The sequence below is a fragment of the Astatotilapia calliptera genome, chromosome 7 (genome assembly GCF_900246225.1).
Source record: "Astatotilapia calliptera chromosome 7, fAstCal1.2, whole genome shotgun sequence".
In the NCBI taxonomy this organism is placed as follows: Eukaryota; Metazoa; Chordata; class Actinopteri; order Cichliformes; family Cichlidae; genus Astatotilapia; species Astatotilapia calliptera.
Genome location: NC_039308.1, coordinates 19865120 through 19888557, shown reverse-complemented (window position 1 = coordinate 19888557; position 23438 = coordinate 19865120). Strand labels below are relative to the sequence as shown.

The 23438-nt window shown below is 39.2% G+C and overlaps 1 protein-coding gene across 3 annotated transcripts; it reads left to right on the top strand.

Annotated features, from left to right (window-relative positions):
* The first annotated feature begins 1128 nt into the window (after window positions 1–1128).
* Window positions 1129–11862, top strand: lhx3 (LIM homeobox 3). 3 transcript variants are annotated; one of them, XM_026173671.1, is made up of 6 exons: window positions 1129–1598; window positions 6137–6308; window positions 6435–6637; window positions 8100–8251; window positions 9373–9544; window positions 10635–11862. In XM_026173671.1, the coding sequence occupies exons 1-6, from the start codon at window positions 1529–1531 to the stop codon at window positions 11057–11059; spliced, it is 1194 nt and encodes a 397-aa protein (XP_026029456.1). In that variant the 5' UTR covers window positions 1129–1528; the 3' UTR covers window positions 11060–11862. The 3 variants fall into 3 exon arrangements, with proteins under 3 accessions (XP_026029456.1, XP_026029455.1, XP_026029454.1); XM_026173670.1 differs by lacking the exon at window positions 1129–1598 and adding an exon at window positions 3631–4109 and having other exon boundaries at window positions 6438–6637; XM_026173669.1 differs by lacking the exon at window positions 1129–1598 and adding an exon at window positions 3633–4109.
* Window positions 11863–23438: the final 11576 nt, after the last annotated feature.

Here is a 23438-nt window from a genome sequence, read left to right as displayed (position 1 = left end):
GTGCACTTATAGTATACGGAAATAATAGAATTGTAGAATTAATAGGGATATTAATCAATTATTAATTGTTCCTAACCCAGATCTGTTTTATATCCTATGTGATAAATATGTAATTACATAATTTTATAATGCAGAACACAATCAGAGAAGACAGCTGATGAGAGCAAAAGGAAAGCAGCCCTGTTGTTGTGCTTCTGGTTTAAGCTCCTTTGATGCTGCACTGGCTTTAGGAGCCTAGTTACTGCGTTCAGCTCCTTCCAGATTTACAGTTCTCCCTTAATCTGTACAGGGATCCGTGCAGCCTTGTTGACCAGAGATTACTGCCCACAAAACAACAAAAAGTCACCCATGAAAACAAGCATCCAGCAGGCATGTTTTGAGCTTAATGTCATGCAATAATAAATGTGAGTGTTTATAGGAGGTTATAGAGGAGATGTGGCGATGCTCAGTTATGATGAATGTGAGAGGGGTGGGGGTGGGGGGGAACTTGTTGATTTCTTTGGATGTTTTGATGTGTGGACTAATTGCCTCAAGTGGACTAATGAACAGCGTAGTGAATCTAATTGGCTTACACCACTCATGGGGCTGGGGTGCTGGGCGAGGAAAATTGAATCAAAGCTGTAGGAAATTGCTCAGTGTAGTTATGTCTCATATGGTGCTAATGGGACCAGTTCACAGTCACGAGACCAGCCAAAAAAATTCATTTTAGCGATGCCCCTTTTTACCACTTTACACTGGAGGAGAAAAACAGCTTATTAAAACATGTTGAATTATTTTATGTATTGTTTTCTGTTTTTAGGCGATTGATGTTTATTTCAGTAAACTAGTCCCAGAAGGAAAAATGTGTTTAATTCAAGCATTATTTTTTTTAAAGTGAGTTTACTTTAATAAGCTTACATAATGGCATCTTCATTCCATCTACCTAATGCAGTGCCGGTCTATTTTTAATCAAATAAAATGGAGAAGAGCACTGCCCAATTGCCCCATTGTGCGCCTTGAAAGAGAGGCACGTGCAACACAACATAGATAAGGAGAGGGAGAGAGAGGGAGAGAGAGGGGGAGGGCAAGTGTGCGTGCGCGCGTGTGTGAGCGCGCTTAAAGATAGCCTCTGGGGATATCTGAGCGGCACACACCCCTCGAGCCTGTTTAGGGAAACTCCCCTTTCAGCACCCTGGACAGAGGCAGCGCTGACCGCTGATTATTTCAGCTGAAGTAGGTTTTGCAGGGTGCAGGCTCACTTTCCCACTTCTCATTTCAATGGTATCGACACAACGTTCAAGATCAACTTGATGAATATTCAAAGTTTCAATTCCTGCTGGCTGTCGAACGGGAAAAGGTCCACGGAAGTTCTTTTTAACTTTTTGCCGAAATTCATCCAGAGTTGAACAAACCTCAGCTTCATCTCCAGAGGATAAGTCTCCAGGACAGTGCGGGGTTTTGAATCCACATTCTCAGTGTCGCGTTAGAGGTTTTGTTGTTGTTGCTGCTGAATCACAGACGTGAGTCTTCGTTTTGGATCATCTTCAAAATGCTGCTTGAACACCCGGGATCAAGCTGTCAAAACACCGGGAATTTCTCCCGGTACAATTCTGGCCAAGGTAAGAAAACAGCCTGCCTGTTTTTACAACTGATGCAAATTACGCAAAGGGTTTGGAGAAACACAGCTATCAAATACAGTTTAATTGGGCGCCGTGGGTCCGTGAATTCGTCACGATCCTGTCCGGCATAGCAGGACTGAAAATTAATTTAAGTGATCTGTAACAAGCATGAAACAGTCGCTGTAACGCTAAATATATAAATAGGTGCAAACCTGTGTAAATAAAAAAAATTAAATAAAAAAACCTAACATAAATAAGGCATTTATGTTACTGCACTAAAAAAAAAGTTGCAGGAAGACTGCTGGGCAACCCACGGTGGTGCATATAGACTGTTTAGAGACGCCTGTTCTGCACTGCGTGTGGGAGACGTTATGAATCCGTAATGAGTCTTCATTGTTGGAGACTCACAGGAACAGATGTTATGCGCGTGTTGTCATTTCACACCGCCCGTGCTCATGGCGCAGGAAGCGGATATGGGGACAGCACTGGGCCCGCTGTGGCAATAACAGCCTCTGTGAGGACGCACGACAGACTGCCAGTAGGAAAGAAGTCGCTCCCACCAGCGGACCCAGCAACACGACACATGCTCAACAGGTGTCCCACCTGCCCTGACAGGTGGGACACCTGAGGCCGCTACTGGGGGCTGGTTATGGGGGGGGAAAATGGAATTTAGGCTTTGAATTGTTAGTAGATTGTAGTCTAGAAATGTTATTTAGTGTCCAGAAAAGTCTCATGTTCGATGCTTCTTCATTTCGCTAGATTCTGGAACAATTTTGTAGCATTAGTCACTTATGTTATCTGAAATAAAGAATCATTCAAATCTTAAAATATTTTTCAATCCGATTTCCGCCACATGTTTCAACAGATTTAAACATTTGTATTTTGATTTTTTTTTTTTTAAATACATGTTTTATCAACGTTGCAACCTTTTTCCTAACCGACTTGCCACTTCTCTGATAAGATAACCTTTATTAGTCATTTTATGGCTTTGTTGCCACATTACTGTCGGCTCACCCCCTCAAAAGTGAGCGATCAATATGACATAAATATTATTACAAAGCTGAAAAGTAAGAGGGGCACACATGAACCCCACACCTTTCTCCAAAACGTCGTTCATATACTTCTGAAATACAGGCAAATGGGACATTGATTTTAGATTCATCAGCGGGTCCTGGCGGTTGTGGCACTACCCGAGATTTCCCCAGGCGCTCTTTTGTGCCAAAGATCAGTGTCAATAAAATTCATTGGGGTGCTGGCCCGATCAACATGTTATTGAACAGCCAATCTCTCCCCTGAATAAACACTTGTCTTCAAGCAGACACTCAACATGACATGGAGATTGCGTATGCGTGCTCAGTTATGCATGTGTTCGTGAGTTAGTAAGATATTTACAATGAATGTAAAAATCTGACCGAGCGGAGGAATGCAAAAAGAAAGCACTCATGAAATCATACAATTTACTCTATTATTATTATTATTATTATTATGAAATAGATGGAATTGCTTTAGTTAAAAGCTATTATTCTCTCTTTTACGCATGCATTGGAATCTGAATTAAGGCGTATACTTAGTCGTGTGGCAGTTTTAATCACAGTAATTTTTTTTTTTTTAGGAGAACATGAACCAATAAATACATAAATAAATAATTTACATTACAAAATGTAATTAATTGGAAGAAACACAAAAAACTTACTAAAAAAATAAAAGCTGAGACTTAGTATACTTACCTTTTCTAGGCACGCTCCGCTATGGTCGTTGTATGTGATCAGGTTGCACATGCAGGGGGTTTTTTTTTTGTATGTTTTCTTTTTTGCAGTTGTAGCATCTGAAATAGTTAAATCATTACAATTACCCAGTGAAAAAAAGTTTCCAGGTGTTTCAGTATTTACGATATTTTTATGCCTAAAACAAAACTTTAAGCGTTTAAAGAAGACATATCAAACGTTATTGCCACAATATTGTGTTGTATGATTATTTTTTCATGAAAACATATATGACTATCTATCATATAGACAAATAGATTTCAGTTCAATAAAAATAAGTGCTTTTTTTCGATCTTTTCTCTTCATGTTTGTAAAGTAATAGGCTACAACATTATAGTGCCTCACTGAGCACAGAAGAGCTATTAGCTTCTCCCCTAACCTCCTGTTTATTCGGATCCGGGGTAAGGTACTCAGTAGGTGATGTTAATCCATCTCCCTGTCGCCTAGGAAACGGCGCAGCGTAATACAGCCCTGGCTTCAGCACGGGGAAGCATAAAAGCGAGCTCTCCTGGACTCTCGCGCGTTTGTGTTTCAATCCCGGGCTCCTGCAAGCTCGAATTTGACAACACGTCCGGTGTGAGTGTGTGTATGTGTGTTTGGATAGACACAAGCAAAGCAGGTTTGATTTAATGTAAGTGTTAATCATGAGCAATGGATGGACATGCTGAGCTCAACTCTCCAAAAGAGGCACCAAATAACGCGGAGATGCTGTTCGCTCTGCTGGCTCACAGCGAGGAGTTGCAAAAAGGTAACCAAGGCAAAATATAATCACATTGTTCGTTTTGCACATACGTTTGGGTGTGTGTGTGTGTGTGTGTGTGTGTGTGTGTGTGTGTGTGTGTGTGTGTGTGTGTGTGTGGCATGTGTTCACACACACCTTTTAAAAAGGCCGTCATATACGGCCACGGGACTTGCACGGGGATTGCTGTCTGTTGAGCGTGCGCTATCATAACTGGTGATGTTCCACAGCTGCAGTCTTTTTATTTTGGAAAATAAAACCTTCCAGGACTGACAGCGTGTCATTTCGTGTTGCTCCACATTTCTGCAGGAGCAATCGTAAGCACCGGGTTTTAACTTTTGATCTGCCTGAACTGTCTTTCAAATTTCGTTTGATGCTCTGTGTGGAGGTTAAATCCGGTTTAACTCAGATTTATCCACCGTTCGAATCTCTAATTATGTTTTCTATATTTTGCAGTCAGAAATAAACTGGGCATTTTTTTCTTGTAAACATTCACAAGTTGTTGTTTTTGTTTTTAAATGCGCGAACATGGTTATATATTTATGACCGTTCATTTTGATCAGTTATCAGATTGCTGACGTGATGCGTGTAATTTCAGCTGGGATGTTCGTGTATCATTTTAGTATTTTGAAGTGGGCCCTCCAAGGTGAGCAAATTGCTTGGACACCATGTTGGTGTGTGCCGTGAGACTACAGGCCGCAGCTTTCTAGTTTTACAGAGCTCTCTGAATTAATGATGACCTGGATACACCTGTTCTTGATGTGGCTGCCACCGCACTTGTGCACAGCTTGCTGGTGATACCAGAAGAAATGGTTCGTTCATATTTTATGAGCAGCCCGCAACAGAACAATAGGAATGCGATTCCTTGCACGGATGGAATATGAAGTGGTTGAGCTTCTTTTAATTAATAATAAAGAGGACTCGTAAGGTTTTACCTGCCATTGTAGCTGTCCTTATTTTGCCTTTGTGCAGTTTTAATGCTAAACGCTTAAAGCGTCTCTAAAATCTATTCATTTTATAGCTTCATAAGTGGGAAGTACACTGAAGGAACATTATAAAAAATACTTTAAAATGTAGTGTCAGGTCATGTGAGGCCTCTCTTTTATCCGGGGAGTCAAACATGGGAAATTTACAGGCAAACCAGCAATCGCTGTTAGCGTGTATGCACATCTCAATCCATGCACATTTTCTTCAGTTTTAGTGTGTTTTACCTTAAACGAATGAATGTTGTTACAAACTGTCGACGTGTGCCTCACAAAGCAGTTTAAAAACATTCATATTTAGCCGATTTCTTATCATTTTATAGCTTATAACACATCACTTTTAATGTAATCGTTGATTATTCAGTTTTTAAATGTGCCTAATTGTTCGGTTTTAAATGCGATTTTACTACTTAATGCATGAAAAATTATAGTCTCATTTTTCCTTTTTCCGTGACTTCTATGAATTTTTTTTTTTCAAAAGTGAACAAGACAAAGAGGGCGTCTGTAAAACGCCAACAATTAATCCTCGTAATTACCAAATGAATTGTCCAATTAAATTTTAGCTTACAACTAATAACTGACTTCAATTTTATGTTATTTCATACGACAACAAAATAAATAATACATATATAAAATCAATGATTGCCAGTGTTTTTAGGCCTAGATCATAAGCATGAACAGGACATAAATGATGCTATTAAAAAAAATGTGCCAATACTTTTAAAAAACACGCACACACACAAATAGATGAAAGGGCTAAAAAGAGAAGAATGGGTCAGGTGAAATGAAAAATCTAATTACTATCATTATATTTACAGTGTTTTGACCCTCCCGCTCTTTATTTTATCTATAAAGCGGGACGTTTTCTTATTGGGAGTCTTGCATAATTAAACAGTTGTGTCCATTAGGAGATAATTATTCAGAGTCTCTTTAAACACAATGAGCATGCCCGGCTGTCATTTTGCGCACCGATTCCCTTCGTGATTTTTTTCCTTTCATTTCTCGTCTCGTTTAACAGACTAAAATGCTGTGATTCCATCTTGTCTCCCGCAGAAATCCCAATGTGTGCAGGCTGCAATCAACACATCGTCGATCGCTTTATTCTCAAAGTGCTTGATCGCCACTGGCACAGCAAGTGCCTGAAGTGCAGCGACTGCCAGGCACAACTGGCGGACAAGTGCTTCACCAGGGGTGACAGTGTCTACTGCAAAGACGATTTCTTCAAGTGAGCAGCTTTCAGAAAATAAACCAGTGCTAAATAAGACATTGATTATTAATTATTTCTTTTCAATTTCCATTTATGGCTTGCTGGATGAGATGTATACTGATGGCAACCTTCTGTTTCCAAAAGGAGATTCGGGACCAAATGCGCAGCATGTCAGCAGGGGATTCCGCCCACACAGGTGGTGAGGAGGGCGCAGGACTTCGTCTACCACCTGCACTGCTTTGCCTGCATTGTATGCAAGCGGCAACTTGCGACAGGTGACGAGTACTATTTGATGGAGGACAGCAGGCTGGTCTGCAAGGCCGACTACGAGACCGCCAAGCAGAGAGGTGAGCTGCAGATATGTAACAGATCGGGAAACGGTCGGCAAATCAGTTGGTCAGACTCCAGGCTCCGGCATGTTGTACTTTGTGTGTCTGCTTGTTTTAAGCAACCTGCCATGACAGACGTCATCCTTAAACTTTGACCCACCTGCGCTAATTGCATCATTGCCTCCAAACCGATCGATACTAAACTGCATAAAGCGCAGGTCAGGAGGATTACATCTGCACTCTGCACTTGAAAGGATCAGCTTTCAATAACTCTTATTATAGTGGGCGGAGAGACTCAATAAGAGAGAGATGCATGTATGTCTGACCGTGAGAGAAGAATACACGTGTATGAGTTTGTGCGGGCTTCAGGATTATTTACAGCACGGAAATGATATACAGTGGCGTCAGGAATTGTTCTCCACTACAGTCATTGCAATATATACATGTCTGCATGGATGAATTTTACATTGCAAATGCTGCAAATTGACATTCCACTTATTATTTTTTGTAGGAATAGTTTCTAACGTTTATTCATGTGTATAAATATAAAATAATTCCCTTACATGATAGTTTTTGATTTTAAAAAAGTCCATAATTAAAATTAAACATGCTTCAAGACCACTAAAGCTGTTTCAGAGTAAAAGTTTGCAATTATAGCTGTTAAAAAAACATTGCTTTAACCGTGGCATATAGTGGGGCACTGATTAATTTGAGCTTTAGTGTTAGATGCAGTGTTTATACTGGTTTGAAATGAACAGCTGACTTGTAGTCATTGAAATGATATGAGGTGGCGCAGGCCAACAGCCTAAAACACGTTCACCAGATACTCTGTTTTGTATCAGTGCTCTGCTTTACCTCATATTACTGAGAGTCCCAGCAGGCTCATTCGTGATAGGGCAGAGTGGGCATGGCCGATTTTTATCTCCCCATCTGTTTGTTTGAATTTACTGTGCTGATTTATGCAGTGAGTGAACACAAGTTTTCACCAAAAACACACACGTTTATTTTACTAATGACAGGGTGCAATTACTTGGGCAGCATCCATTTGGATGATGGCTTTGTATTTTGCTGTGCTGGCAAACAGATGTGCAGACATGATGCAGTTATGCACAGGGATCCAGATTTAGGGTTTATGAGCTGAAGGGAATTTATCTATTTATGTAAAATTAGGAGACAGGATGTTATGCAGGTTATGTGCTGTTGGTTGCTGTAATAAGTACGTATATTTATCAGAGTTTGTAATGTTGGCAACTGAGGATGTCTGTACAGAATTAGCTGGATGGACTAGACTGGAGCTTATTTCTTTATAGCAAATTGATTGACAGCTGTTGTACAGTTAAAAATATTGAATTTGTCTTTAAATATTTTTGCACATTTACAAATATTAGTAACAAATATTGTTACTTTTTCAGATCCACATAGAATCTCAAAAAAACGCCTGCCCAGTGCTGACACTGTATGTTGTCCATCTGTCTTTCAGAGGCCGATTCTACAGCAAAAAGGCCACGAACGACCATCACTGCGAAACAGTTAGAGACACTGAAGAACGCTTACAATAACTCTCCAAAACCAGCCCGCCATGTGCGGGAGCAGCTGTCATCAGAGACGGGTCTGGATATGCGGGTTGTGCAGGTAGAGTACATTATTATCCATTAAAGGCTATTCCATTAGTGTCCTGACTTCATTATCAAGGGACAATTGTAGCTGACCTGGCACAAGTGTACTGTACGAACAAGTGCATATATGTGTGGGTGCCTGCTGGGTGGCGTGGGGGGCGGATTTATGGCTAGATGGAGTAAAATGAAGTCCGACTGAACGTCAGCACTGTTTAAGTGCAAGCTCGTTAACAATGCTAAGAGGGCCCCTCGCATATTGTCTGCTGCTGAAGAGCCCCCTCCTGGTTGCTGGGTGGTGGTCATATATATTGTTTTATTTGCAAGGACAAAAGTAGAGACAGAAGCCACTAAAATGCTCCTCATTATTCAGTGAAAGCGAAGGGGTGAAGAGGGTTCACTCAGGGTGGAATATCATTAACAAGAATGTAAAACTGCTTTCTGTGCTCGTGACTGAAATGAATACATTTTGTGTGCAAGATAAAATGAATGAGAAAAAAGAAGTTTTTGCATTTAGTATCAGACTTCACAGACACCAGAAGGCAGTGAGATTACAGACAAATTAAGACTACCGGCTGCACATATACTGCTGTCTGTAAGCCAGAGTTTGAGCGGATCAAAAGCAAAGCCACAAAATTTCAAATATTAGAAGTCACCGGCGAGATAACCTGTCTGCTCTAAGTTGAGGACGACTTGTAGCTGTCATGAAGTTAATTAAATGCATGATAAATCTGATGCTGGGGACACTAGCAGTAACACCAAAAAGGATTACTGTTCAGTGTCACTGCTCAAGTCTCTCACCTGAGCTGAAGTGGGTGTGAAGTGGTGTCCGGACAGTCTCTGAACATTAATTTTGCTTTAATGCTTTAAAGCATAGTATGTGCATCACGTAAGGAGCTGAGGACATCAGATGTAGGAGACTTTGACTTCTTTAGAAGTCATAACGATGAAAAAAAAAGTGGCTACTTGTTCAAAGTCTTTTACACTGAGAAAATTAAATAAATGATAGAAACAAAACAAGCTGAAAATGATTTAATTAGTTTAATCAGTCAGACACTGTATTTGTATCTAATGATTTATCATGAAGTATCGCAACTTTGACTAAAAACAATTTCTTCTTCTTCTTTTTTAACCCTGCAGGTGTGGTTTCAGAACAGGCGAGCTAAAGAAAAAAGGCTGAAGAAAGATGCCGGGCGCCAAAGATGGGGGCAGTACTTTCGCAATATGAAGAGGTCACGGGGTAGCTCCAAATCTGACAAGGACAGCATCCAGGAGGAGGGCATGGACAGTGATGCAGAGGTGTCCTTCACAGGTAGCGTCAACAATGCAATAACTGAGAGAAGAGACAGCTTCTTTTAAATGTGCCCTAAGAAAAGCACAACTTCTACTACTAACATAAAGATGGCTCCTTCACTTTAAGTGTAACTGCCATAAAGGTGAGCCAGCATGCTCACAATTAAATTCATTACATGCACTTGTTGCCTTCCTACTATGATATGTTTTCACATGAGCAAGTATGTAAAGAGTAATATTTATAATAAAGCAGGGAAACTGAATAGACCCATCATTATTGTTGAACTGTGGAATATTGATAGGCAGTGGAAAGTGATGACCGGCTCAAATGAATTTTTCCTCATATGAGATTGAAGAGCTTTTTACACAATGGCACCAGATCTACCACTCCAGCTACATTTAGCTGACTCCTTTAAAAAGAAGTTGAACACATTTCTGTTTAACTTGGCTTTCTTTTGCAAATGCTATTTACAAAAAAACCAGATGATAAAATAAAATAGTATTTTTATCATCATTTTTTTTATTATTATTTTGCTCTGCTTTGTGACTATGTGTCTTACTTGCTTACTTAGAGCAAAAATCTGCTTTCCTTTCACGTTTCGATACATGAAGCTGTGACGATATTCAAATAAGAATATAGTGTCTGATATTCCAGGCACATCACAAAGTGCTGCAGTAAAATTTCGTCTTGCAGAAAGTACTTTGTTGACTGGATGTTTCTGATGAATTGTTGTAACTGGAGAACAAACACATTAGCTAACTGGAAGCTGGCAGCCCAAGCTGCTCTGATAACCTCCCTAAGCCACTTGTGGTTTTTGCTGAGGTGTGACATACAGCATATTCTCTCGTTTCATATTTTTCTCTGGGTTTAGTATATTATTATATTCAAGGAAGGGTTAATAATTAGTTCACCAAGCTAACAATGTGAGGAAGTTACTTGAATCAGGAAAATGGGTTTGCGAAGTCTCATTTGTGCAGCTTTACTTGACTTGAACACACTGCATCAGCTCTATTGAAGTTCATTTTTTGCAAACATTTCTGCTATTTTTTATTACTCTTGTAATCTTAATTATCTTAATTATTCCTTTATCTTTATCCTTGTTTGACAGATGAACCACCAATGTCAGAGCTTGGCCACACTAACGGCATTTACAGCAGCCTGAGCGAGTCCTCTCCAGCTATGGGAGGCCGCCAAGCGGGCAACTCTTTCCCCCTTGAGCACGGCGTCCTCCCTTCTCAAGACCAGTTCCACGACATGCGCTCCAACAGCCCCTACAGCCTTCCTCAGTCACCGGGGTCACTTCAGGCACTACCAAGACACCAGCCTCTCATCTCCAACCTGGTCTACCCTGATTCTGCCCTATCTATCATGGCCCAAGGCAGCGGTCCTGGGATCAACCCTGCTGTGAGGGTTTCCATGGGGGCAGCTAACGGCCCCAGCTCAGACCTCTCTACCGGCAGCAGCGGCGGATACCCAGATTTTCCAGCCAGTCCTGCCTCCTGGTTAGATGAAGTGGACCATGGGCAGTTTTGATTGGTCAACAATAACAAGTTTGAGCTTTTTTTCTGCATTTTTTGTGTCTTCTGTTGGATTTTAAGAGTTGGAAAATATTCTCACAGGGCTGTGATTGGGTAAGGAAAGGAAGCAGATTGCTGTCCCTGGATCACATCAATAGCTGACTGACAGGTTCATTCGGAGTGTGTTATCTGAATGAAAGTAAGGAAGACAATGCTCCTCATTTTAAGGACTTGGCCTAACAATTATCCTTCAGTAGTAATACTGTATGCAAAGTAAGGAGTTTTTCAAAAATTCTCCATTTTCAGACACCACTATAAGCTCTTTAAGAACAATATAGAGACCACACACACACTCAGAAAGTTTAGACATCAACCTTTTGTTTGCTTTACCAACTCTCCCTCTCCGCCCACTGCTCTTTGTTAACTAAAGTGTAGTAGGTGCAGAACTCAGTTCAACATTCAAAGTCTTTAAATGTCTGGTTGTTGCCAAATGTCTATATATATAATGGTTTATCATTGTGGAGACTTTATTTTTATACAAACCCCTTCTTGGACATGAATAAGAACCCGCATATGAGGACTTTGTACATTCTTGAACAGGGATATAGGCAAAAATTGTAGATGTTGTCTTAAATGGTACCTAGGGATCCAATTACTTCTATGCATTTGTGTGTTCTCAGATGTAACTTGTTTGTTTCATTCTACCAGAAACCACCCCAAGGAAGAACTGTAGTACCCGGGGTCTGATGTATATGTTTGTTTATGTGGGAAAAAACCTGTTTTATGTCTTATTTATTCTGTCTGGTAATGATGATGATGATGATGATGATGATTCCTAATTAAATGGCAGGACTTTAATAAATTTGTCACCTAAATCAAAATGGGATTCAGTCCTTTTTGGTTGCTGTACAAAACAGTGCATCATACCTTATGTAATGAGCGCTCATAAAAGTAATTGAGTAAAGTATTCGAAGCGGTTATTCAGAAAACTGAAGATGAAATTTTATTGTTACATTTTAGGTTATTTTTAGCACTTGAAAAATTATTGTTAAAACAGGGAAACAAGAACCAACGAACAAGGCAGTCACCCTTTATTCGTCTTACCTGCAGCATTTTTTATCTTACATCTCTATAGTACATATCGCCACACTGACTGTGAAACCAGAGCAAGCCTGCAGTTCTGCCTGTGTCTGCAAATTGAGTATCTGGCTAACTACCAACACTGTATCAGGGGTTCAACAGCTCTTTAGTGAAGAAATTTGATGCAGTCAACCCATCAATTCAGAGATTACTGGGTCTTGTTTGCCCAAATGTCCCTATGGGAAAGGAATCTCCAATCCATTATCCAAGAAGGGATCAAGTGCCCCTTGTGAATTTCCTCATTTGTTTAGTTATTCAAAGTCAGATTCAATTAAATAGATTAAACAGTAAATGTGTGCGTGCACGCGAGTGTATATGTGTGCGGTTCTTTGTTGACGTGTTTCCTTCTATAAGGGCTTGTGATACATACGCATGGAAACACCTTTGCATCATACAAGTTTTAAATCTTTATGCTTTCTGTAGTTTTTTTTTAATGGGTGCATTCTTTTTGTATTGATATTTGTGCTCACCATCCATAAGCCATTAGTGGGTAAAGCCATTTTGCTTTACCTGTTTCAATTTCACTTCAAGCATCCTAAATATGTAAACCAATAAACCGCGATGGAAGCAATATACTTATGGACACCTTTGAAAACTTTTTTTTCTTTTTTTTCCATTTTATGCTACATCATGTAGTTTCGCTTAAAATATTGTTTTTCGCTACACTAAAGGATCCAGTGAAAAAGGTTAAATTACCAAGCAGAATGTAAAATATTTGCAATCTGTCCATTTTTGGATAATGCGTTTAAAGGAAATACTGCTGCATTCAGAGAGACTGAATCCGAGTCTTGTGCATGGTTGTGCGTTTTTGTATGCAGATTTGTAAAATTTGACATGCACGAGGACAACAGCCAGCTGTCCTCATACCCTTCTTTTGTTTTGAAGTGTAACCTCCAACTTCCTCTGCCGCTAATGGCTGCCTGATCTGCTCCTCGGGTTCCAACAACAAGGGAAGGAACACCAGAGCTGAATCCTTCCAGCTGAGAGGCAGGTATCATTGTTGCATCCCAGGTGTGTAACCTGACCCAGAGAGTGTTTGGTGAAAAGAGAGTAAGGGGGTGAGAGTGAACAGTCAAAGGCTCGGTCAGTTTACTGGGTTGTTTGCATTTGGGTTAGAAAGGCTTATTTGTTGCTTTCCTTTGCTTAAAGGAAAGGCGCAGTAACGTGGCACCTGTGCTATAGCTTCATGCATTTACACTCTAAGAAGTTCTTTGGATTTCTCGACCCCATCACATTTGAACATTTTCACCCTTTCTTTTACCTTCACTTCTCATTACTAATGCGAAAACGCATTAGTGTGGACGTAGCCTGTCACTCTGCAGGTGTGAGATTTTGGTGACCATAGGGTGAACTCCTCTAAGCAAATAACTGGGATTATGTCACCCCACTCTTTCAGATTGAGTTGGAAATCCACTATTTTCTGAGTGAAAAATTAGATTAGGGTCGTTTATACAATTTGTCAAATGGGTTGTACAGACTTGCTACGGAAAGCATATTCAACAACTTAAGTTGAATGAAGAGCGTAACGCGTAAGTAAATGGTGGGAAAATTCAGAGGAAATAGAAGTAGGTGGGGAAAAGTGTAACGTGATATATGGAGTGTACATTTGTATTTGTACAAGGTTGCACGCAATTTAAGGAAGAATACGACTGAGACAGAAAGAACAAGAATTAATTAACAAAATTAATTAGGAAAACCAAACTTTACTTAATTGTGTGAATCAGTAGGATTGTTGTTGTATTGTACACAATTAAAAGCAGTTGAAGATTGCATGATTCTTGACTCATGCACAGGATTTCTATAAAAAGCAGTAACATGTGTGCAAAAAAAAAAAAGAAGAACAAAATAGGGAGGGGAATAAAAGCATCTTAACCCACTTTTATAACAGTTAAAATTTCATCATAAATAACAAATTATTTTATTTCAAAGTCTGCATACAATATAAATAATCAGCATTTTTAAAAGGTTCTTCTTAAATGTTTAAATTTTTAAGATGAGCATCCAATGAGAAGTTAAATGCCCCTCTCATTTCTGTCTGCTGTTGCATATGAAGCTAAACAGGACACAACTAGTCCAGCATAAAGAATGAAAACCAAAGGAAACAGTGCAGTTGCTTTAAAAACATCTGCTATTCACTGCATCTAAAGCTTATTATTGCAGTGTTATGTATGTTTTTTTGTTTTAGGGTTTTTCCATCATCATACAAAAAAATGTAAAAACATCAAATTATTGTTTGATGTGGATTTCCTTTTAACCAGTTTCCCCTGCTTACAGCCTTTATACTATGCTATGTTAGCCAACTTCAGTTTATGAGACTGTCAATGATACTTCAGTCTTTTCTTCTAATTTCTGATATTACAGCAAACAAATCCTCTAATAACGTATATTTTTATCATGTCTGTAAAATAAAATTTATAAAACCAAGACTTAAGTTAATTCTGTAACATACATTGTAACGTAATGCACATTATAATTGTTATTTTCATATCATGGTTTTTTCAGTGCTTTACAGAACTTTTTTTTTTTTCAGTTACAATGAGTTATAATTACACTTACAAATGAAATTTAGATACTTTTTTATGACTGCCAGCTCACAGTCATAAACAAGGAAAAAAATTATTTAACAACAGATCAAAAAATTATTTGTGTGTTGCTCTAAAGCACTGCAACCACACCTCCGCTTACCGGAGTAAATATCAACAAACTAGCCTCTTTTTTTCTTTTTCTTTTCATTCACCATTTAGTTTATTAAATTGTTCACAACATTCTTATAATGGAAATTGTTTTTTAAAATGAGAACATCACACTTGGCTAGTATAAGAAATCATCAGTGAGTGAACTTTTTTTTTTATATTAACTGCAGTGGGAAACAGGAAAAAACAAACAAACAAAAATGTTGGATATAGTATCATATAATATGAAAACCATTTGCGATTGGATGAGCCATGTTTCTCCCAATCTTGGACATTTTTATTTATTTTATCTCAAATCAAATAAATATAATAAACAAAGTGGGGCATTTTTTTTCACCAAGGATTGTTAATTGGAGGAAGAAATAAATTCATAAATATAATACGTTCTTTCTTGAAGCCACCAGTGTTGGCAGCGTAACACTCGTAAAATATAAATTACAAGGTGTAGAATATGAAATCCTGATGAGGTTTAAGGCTGCCCATCACTTTGTGGTTACTGTTAAACTGTTGCTTTTAACAGTCCTTTCTGTAAAGGACTCTAAGCCTGGCCGAACGCCTGTTGTCTCTCATATACGGCCTCACACACACACACACACACACACACACACACACACACACACACACACACACACACACACACACACACATGCACACAGGCCCCCCAGCCCCATGTCAGATGGTGCTGAGTAAATCAGGGCTGACAATAACACCTCCCCTGGGTCCCACACATCACAACTACAATTCAGACCTAATGGAGCAGCAACGGAGGGCTGGCTGCTTAGTGTGTGTGTGTGTGTATGCATGCCAGAGGCAGTGTGCTCTTTTTCATTTTGGGATCTCAGGGGGGCATAGGGGATTATCTGTGGTACAGATATCAATCAATTAAGGCAATGTGTTAATTGAATAAGGTCCTGCAGTGGGCGGGCCTTTTTAGTTTTGAGGAGGAAAAAGTGCTGGGAAATAAATGGCAGGTATGGAGTGAAATTAAAAATGAATTTTGTTTTCAAAATAATATTTTTTTAGCTATATTTGTCAAATTAAAATATGCACTATCCCCAAATAACAGGCACACAAAAAAACTTTGTGTTTGACTGGATAGTACAAAAAAATAGAAAGTGTCTCCATGATGGCAGACACACACACACACACAAGCAAACAAACTGCAAGCACAGCAGGGACCAGCATGATACTTTTGTTTATACTGCAGATTAATGGCACCAGCAGCAGCATTAGAGCAATGTAACTAATCAACACAGTCATTAGCGTCTGTTTTCTTTGACAACTTTAATCAAATCCATCACTGCTCCACCTCCCCATTACCCGCAAGCTGCGTAATTATTTCTTCATTTTATTATTAGACAGGAATGCAATATCTAGTAATCTGTCTGCAATGGCTGACTGAAATGCATTCAGGAGCGTTCATATTAGAAATGTATTGGCTAATGTATCACTCAGCTCTTCCTCTCAGTGCTGGCATATAGGTATTTGTCATCTTTAATGCAATCATCAAAGCACTTCATACAGGCATTAACCCGGGAGCGTGTGCATGAGACACATACTGATTTTCATGTGTTGTGTTTGTTAACGCATCATCCTTCACGGCGGTTTTACAGCTGCATATGAATGCAGTGATATTTAACATCAACCAATAAAAGGCCATCTCGTTTCAGAACAGAATCACAGGTCGGTCTTTTTGTTTATCAGTATTAAGTATTAAGTTGCAGCTCAGAGTGGACCAAAAAAGTCAGAATTAATAAGAAATAGTTGAAGTATTTAAAAACGACAAACAAACTGTTTGTGATTTATGGAAAAAATAAATAATTATCAAACGTACATGGATGGAATTAATTTTCTGTGCATCAGCTGTGTAATCATTTCAGCATTAATTGTTTTCCTGAGTAATAAATTTTCCATCTGCAAGTATCCCAGTCAGATTCCCCCAGTTCAACAGTGATAATTTAGCCCATGAAAAACTTTGTTTGCAAACTGGAAATAGTGATGCTTTAACCATATTTCTGCTGGCTTTTGCCTCATTAGTACTGTTGTCAGGATTCATAGCAGCACGTGCTTATATGATTATCACAGTGGGATAATCCCCTTCTTTCTCATTAGGAGCCTTGGCTCTGCAAAGGGCATTCTCCGAGCCTTTTGGCTTCTATGAGGTGTTAACAGCTCCCTCGGGGAGGCTGTCTGGCTCTCGCATAACCCTCGACCTCCCCACCCACGAGTGCAACACGCACTAAAACCACTCAGACTCGCAGATGGTCGCTACACCAGCAGCCAGCCATCACACTTTTCAATTATTGCTTCGCCCGCGAAAGGCCATTGCTCAGCTGTCACCTCTTAGTGGCACTGCAGATAGGAGAGAAGCCAGCCAGGGATGGGAGACATACAATTCCTGCATCCAGAACATGGAAAGCCCAGAGATGACAGAAAAACAGCCGCAACGTGTCTACAACAGCCATGACAGTACAGTACATCAGTACAGATGTTTTTAGAGTCTGCTCGCTCGCTGTATAAGGTGACAAATCACTTAATATAATTGTTGATTTTGAAGCCAGCATTTAAAGTGGCAAATGAAAGAGAGGGTAGCTGAACCACTTAAGTCTTACACAGTTTTAGTTGCCTGCATGAAAAGAAGGGAGGGGTGAAGAGACAAGGAGGGCAAGCCCTGAATGTTTGCTCTTTAGTGTTTTAATATTGAGCTGCAGGGGGGGATGGAAAGAGATTAAGAACATCATGATTTGTTTTACCAAAAATTTAAATATACACTTGTGCGTTTCAAACAGAAATGAGTTTCTTGTCTTAAAGCTACGGCCAGGAGATGGCTCCTCGGTCCTGGAAAAGTTTCTGCCTGGTTCTATCTGAAGAATATAAAGATTTTATATTATGTATTTGATTCATATATCAGTCAAAGTATAAAAAATATTTAAAGAAATACTGCAACATGTAATTCCCAATTACACTCTTTATGTGTTTATACATATGGAAAGCTATTCTACAGAAACAGCTTGACCCTGCTGCAAACATACACACAAACACAGTATATGAGGCAAAAACAGAAGTCTGTGAACTTCGAACAAGCCTGAAAGTATTTGGTATAACCACCTTTAATCTTCAGGAATAATTCTCCAGGCTTTTTGAAGGACATTCAAAGCTCTTCTATACATGTCGGCTTCTTTTTTTTTCTTTTTGTTCTCTGTCAAAAAGGTTCCCACGGTGCTTCAATAATGTTGAGGTATGAGTACTGGGGAGGCCAGTCCCTGACTGATAGTGTTCAGGTATGAGTTTTTCTATTCAGGTATGCCTTTACTCCATTCACAGTGTGTTTGTGCAAAAATGAAGCCAAATCCTTTCCACTGGGTACCGCATGGTGGATCAAAATCCAATTTATAATTTCATCATACACGTACAGACTGATGATGATTTGAACCAAATATTTAAAATCTGGATGCATTGCTCCATAAGACCAGTTGCCACTGTTTTTTCAGTTCTTGAGAAATTTGACATACCTCAGCCTTTTCTCCCCGTTCCTCTCCTCATGAATAGCTTGTTGACAGCCACCCTTCCACTAAGATAATTTCTGATGATGCTTAACGTAGATGGATGAAGGGCCAGATGCATCTCTCAGGTCCCGTGTCAGGTCATGTCATCTGTTAAATGTCGACAGCACAAATTCACCTTTTGAGTTCAATACCTTTTTTATGCTCGGATGATTCACTGGTTAGTTTTAAGTGTCTTACCAAACAAAAAATTGCGCCAGACCACTTTCAAAAAGCTTTAAAAGTTTGTCTCCTTGGAAAAGAATTGAAGGGTGGCTCAAGACTTTTGCACAATATTCTAGTTTATACTCTGATTTCGAGACAGCCTCCTGTTTTGTTAATCTCTCATTTTTTCCTGCAGCATGAATAAAACTTAATTCCTTCATTATTATCGTCTACAGACAGACTGGTCTTGACCAGTCAGTTCCTTTAATGTCACTGCAGTTGACAGTTGCAGAGTGAATAAAGAGCGAATTTGCTAAATCGATGTTATTTTTCTCACTTTTTTAGAGAATTTCTAATCCTAACTATAACTAAGAGTCACCTAACTCACCATGCCCATTTATGTTAAGTGTTGCATCAGGTAATCACTGTGGCCAGAATTGCAATGCAGGAGTCGCGTCTTCCCTCATTAAGCCTAACTGCTTAGAAATATTCATCACATGATAGAGCAATAACAGGTTGTTCATAATCATTCTAGCAAAAAGAAATCCTGTTTAGTGGTGGTTTTACACATTAGAGGTAAGGTTCTCTTTTTTATTTCTAATATCATATAGCATACATGTTTTAACCATCTGAAAATTGTACTTATTGCGTGCCAAGGTTTCTAGTTGAGCACGTCTCCAGCTATGCTATTTGTCTTTCCCAGAGGGAAGAAGTAATCCCACTTGAGCCTGGCGACCCCCTCCAAGGTCGCTGCCATCATTCGCCCAATAGTCAATCCAGGTTGGAACATTTGTTTCAGCTCCTGTCTCTCTCTCTCTCTCTCTCTCTCTCTCTCTCAGCCCTTGGCTGTTCTTTTTTTTCATAATTCATGTCAACGGATCTCTGGAGAGATGAGTGAGGGTGGTGTGTGCTGGGGTGGGGGGGGGGGGGGTGGCGCGGGGTGATGGTGGGTGGGTGGAGAGGACAAGGGGGTGGAGAGGGCATACACTTAATCCTTGGGTCAAGATGTATTTATTGAAGATTAATAACCGAGCAGCAATCTCATCATGCTCTCGATGATTTTATAATTTGGTTTCTGGGGGTAGGGAGGGAGGGAGGGAGGGAGGGAGGGGAGAGATCAGGGACAAAGACAAGAGGGAGAACTATTGTTAATACAGGAGCAGGATACAGTATGGTGTACAACTCTTCATGCCGTCCTTTCTGAAACATCTAGGTTTTTGTTTTACAGGGTGAAAGTTGGAAAGTAATGAAAAGCATGGTGAGGGATGTGCGCTGTAGACACTACGGAAGAGTATACGTGCAAGGAGCTTTAATGTTGTTATATATTGTCTTATAATGTTACATTAACCACCTTCACCGATTGCAGATTTTACCGCATCTATAATGTCGATGTTGGGAGGACTTAGATTATTATACATATGAACATTGTATGTGCTATAATGGCATTAAAGAAGACTATAAAAGTTTTGGGTTTGTGGTGTTTTAGCTATAAGGTTTTGTTTGTTTGTTTGTTTTGTCAATGTATGATTTCATTAGACTCATTAACATTTATTAAAACTGGAAATTCAAATGCTCAAAGTAATTAGGCACATTAAGTATTGCAACCTCCTGCCGGTTATAGAAATGATTGCAGGTTTAAGGCGCCATCTGCTACAGCCATCTTTTATATACAGTCTGTTGTTTTCTTTTTTTATTATTATTATTTTGGGGGTTGTGTTTTATAATTTAAATTCAGATTATAGCAGACACACTGATGGCTGTTAGCTGATCACCCCTTCACGGTCATTCTCTTGGCCGAATTCAGACTGTTTCCAGCAAGCTATATTTAGGTAGCTCTCCGTAAATCCTGTTCTCAGTACTTGCACTGGTGCTCTGTGATTTCACAATGGTCATCATATTGAGGAAAGATCGCCTTCTTTTTCAAACTCAACCCAGTTTCAAATGAAGGATCTTCAGGCATGATGAGAGCTGGGTCGCTGGCTACAACCAAGCAGTTTTTACTTCCTGGGGAAAAATCCAGGAAGTAAGATGATGAGCCAGATTGGCTCACGCTCATCATTTGTTCATAATGTCTTGAGTTGTGGGTTGGAGAAAATTCAGAAGAACTGACTGAGATCGTGCTACATAGGACTTTTATTACATTTATTATTTTTAGCTGCACCAACATAATCTTAACTTTCTATATTTACTGGGACTGAAAAATATAATAATATTATGACCGACTTTTAAACACATTGAAGGTGATTCAGCACATGCAGTAGAGGCACAAGGGGATGCATGTTATGAAGGGGTCTATGGCAGCCATGCTGAAACTGGTATAGAGGTGCATGAGAAGATGTTGAAAATGAGATTAGAAAAATTTGAAACAGTAAAATTCCCTAATTTTAGAGGATCATTCCTGTAACCTTTTGATAAAATACTTTGTAGTGTTTCGTATGCAGGTGTTTTGGGAAAGCTAGTGTGTTGCATCTGCAAATGGTAAGTTATTATGTTGAGTTCAGTTAAGTTGCCCAAGTTGTTATATTAACCTAAATGTTAAAATAATTGTGACAACATGAGTGCAGTGGGTTGCTGAATTGTTGATGAATACTGCAGTTTCATAGAAAACAAATAAACAATGAGATAGATAATTGTATTATTTATTTTGGGTAAGTGATAGCTGCTCAAATATTGAAATTACAGTCCTACCCTGTTATATAGGTGACATTGCTATTAGTTACACTATAAATACACACAAGTCAAAAAGTACATCTAGCACAAAATCCAAACACTTATGTTTTGGAGATAATTGTTTATTTATGATTCATCAGCTTAGTCAAATAAAAACAGCTTTATTTTTTAGGTTCTGTCAACTTATTTAGATTTAGAGTAAATTATGGGAATATATATATAATTTATTTTTATTTTTTTTAATCTAGTCTAAAAACATTACCTTTGAATATTGCATATGCAGAGTTGCAGTATTCATCTCATTCAGCTAATGGATTTGTTGCCAATGTGGAGCAGAGACCGCAGAAGACTGGGAGATAAAGGGGCTGAGGAAAAGACACCTTTCATCACCAAGCAACAGGGAAAAATGGTGGAAAGATAAATTTCAGCCGAGGGTAAGGGTTCAAAGTTCAAGGAGCAGTCTTCCAAGCAAATTTATTTATACCACTAATAATAATGAGTGGATTGAATAGATTGTTTGTCCCTGACCTTGGTCATCAGGAAACCTTATGCCACTATATCAAAGCGGACAGGCACACACGTCTGTGCAGTGTGACGGCTGCCACCAAGGTAGGGTGTAGGGAAGGAAGGAAAGGGAGATGGAAGGAGAAAAGTATGTAGAGCAGCGAGATGAGAGGTGAAAGGGCATCTTCTTAGCATTTTGCATAGAATAAGAAGGATGCCTAAGGATGTCTGAAGGACACTTGCTTGTGTTTGTTTGTCTATATTCACATTTGCATAGACTTCTACGACGGTTTTATACATCAGTTTAAAAAAAAGTGAAAATACAAAAAGCACTTTCTTAAATCTATACACCAGTATGTAGTATATAAAACTTAAAACTCTGGTTTCATTATTTAAAAAATTATATTTGGTTTGTTTTGGTCAATCTTTGGCCAGGATATGGATGAATTTTTATAGGAAATGGTTTTAGTGATTTTAGTCATGGGTTTTTTTGCATATCAGCTGAAAAACTAAAAATCTTCTTGTAAAAACACGTTAAATGAAATAAATAAATAATGCTCATTGTGCAGTTGATGCCGGCATCAACCCGCCAAGCTTTCCCATCAAATAAACCAAGTCATCACAAAATGACGTACTCAAAAATCTCTTCGGCAGTGCATCCCTCTAGAGAGAAGGCCATCGGTTGAATCTTGAGCGTTACCCATCAAACAGCCATCCCCTGCTACATTAAATGTATTTAGATCTTTCAAAGTGCTCCCCCTTGAGTCCATCACTTCTTTAAATGACTTAAGGAGCAAAAAAAGGCAGGAGGGGGGAGAGGCCGGGGTGAACAGGAGAAAAGGGATCTTGGGGATTTACTGTGACAAAATGCCAGGGTCAGGCAGGATGTGTGGCAATAGTATTGATCAGCGAGGCATGCAACGCACACACAGCCTAAACCCTGACCCTTAAATAGCAAATGAATCTCAATCCAATAGACTGAAGTGTCTGGTACAGGTTACACACACAGTAAGAGACGCATAAAACACACACACACCCCACAAATATTTATGTACAAATACACTCTTGGTCTCACTGTCACACAGCGCACTAACCCGGCAACCTCGATCAATACCAGCAGACCATGATTTCCACATTATAGATTGGCTTTTTATTAATAAAAGAAAAGGTTCGGATCTGATGTTTGTGCTGTGGGTTTTGTCCTTAGGCAAGCTGCTGACATTCAATTTCAATTTTCAATTTCAATTTTATTTCTATAGCACATTTAAAAGTCACAGGTACAACAAAGTGCTTCACAGACATTGAGATGGTATTTTTAAATGCCATAATGAAACATAAAGGGGACAAAAGCAGAGTGGTTTTTTCTAAAGATGCAAAATGAGCAGGTTTTAACAAACACTTTAATCTAACAATGCAAGAAGGGGTTAAACTGCTGTTTTCCCTTCATACTCTAATTCCACTAATTGAATAAAAGACCCGCGTGTGAGAAGGAGAATAGCATAACGAGATAATAACATGCACCCACAGGGGCAGGCATGATAAACACACACTGGTAAATTCTGAAGGATTCATTAATCGAACTCATCTACACACAAGTTTTCCTCATTTTTATTAATGGCCTTACAAAAGCTTGAATTTCATGCAGCTTTCTTGAAAGCACATTCTTCTTTTGCATTTGCAT

Excerpts from the sequence above, each read along its gene's own strand:
- lhx3 (XM_026173669.1), top strand. The coding sequence starts at position 4,013 with ATGGATGGACATGCTGAGCTCAACTCTCCAAAAGAGGCACCAAATAAC. Across the intron at positions 6,309-6,434 it reads TGCAAAGACGATTTCTTCAA|GAGATTCGGGACCAAATGCG; the intron begins GTGAGCAGCTTT and ends TGTTTCCAAAAG. Across the intron at positions 8,252-9,372 it reads TGGATATGCGGGTTGTGCAG|GTGTGGTTTCAGAACAGGCG; the intron begins GTAGAGTACATT and ends TTAACCCTGCAG.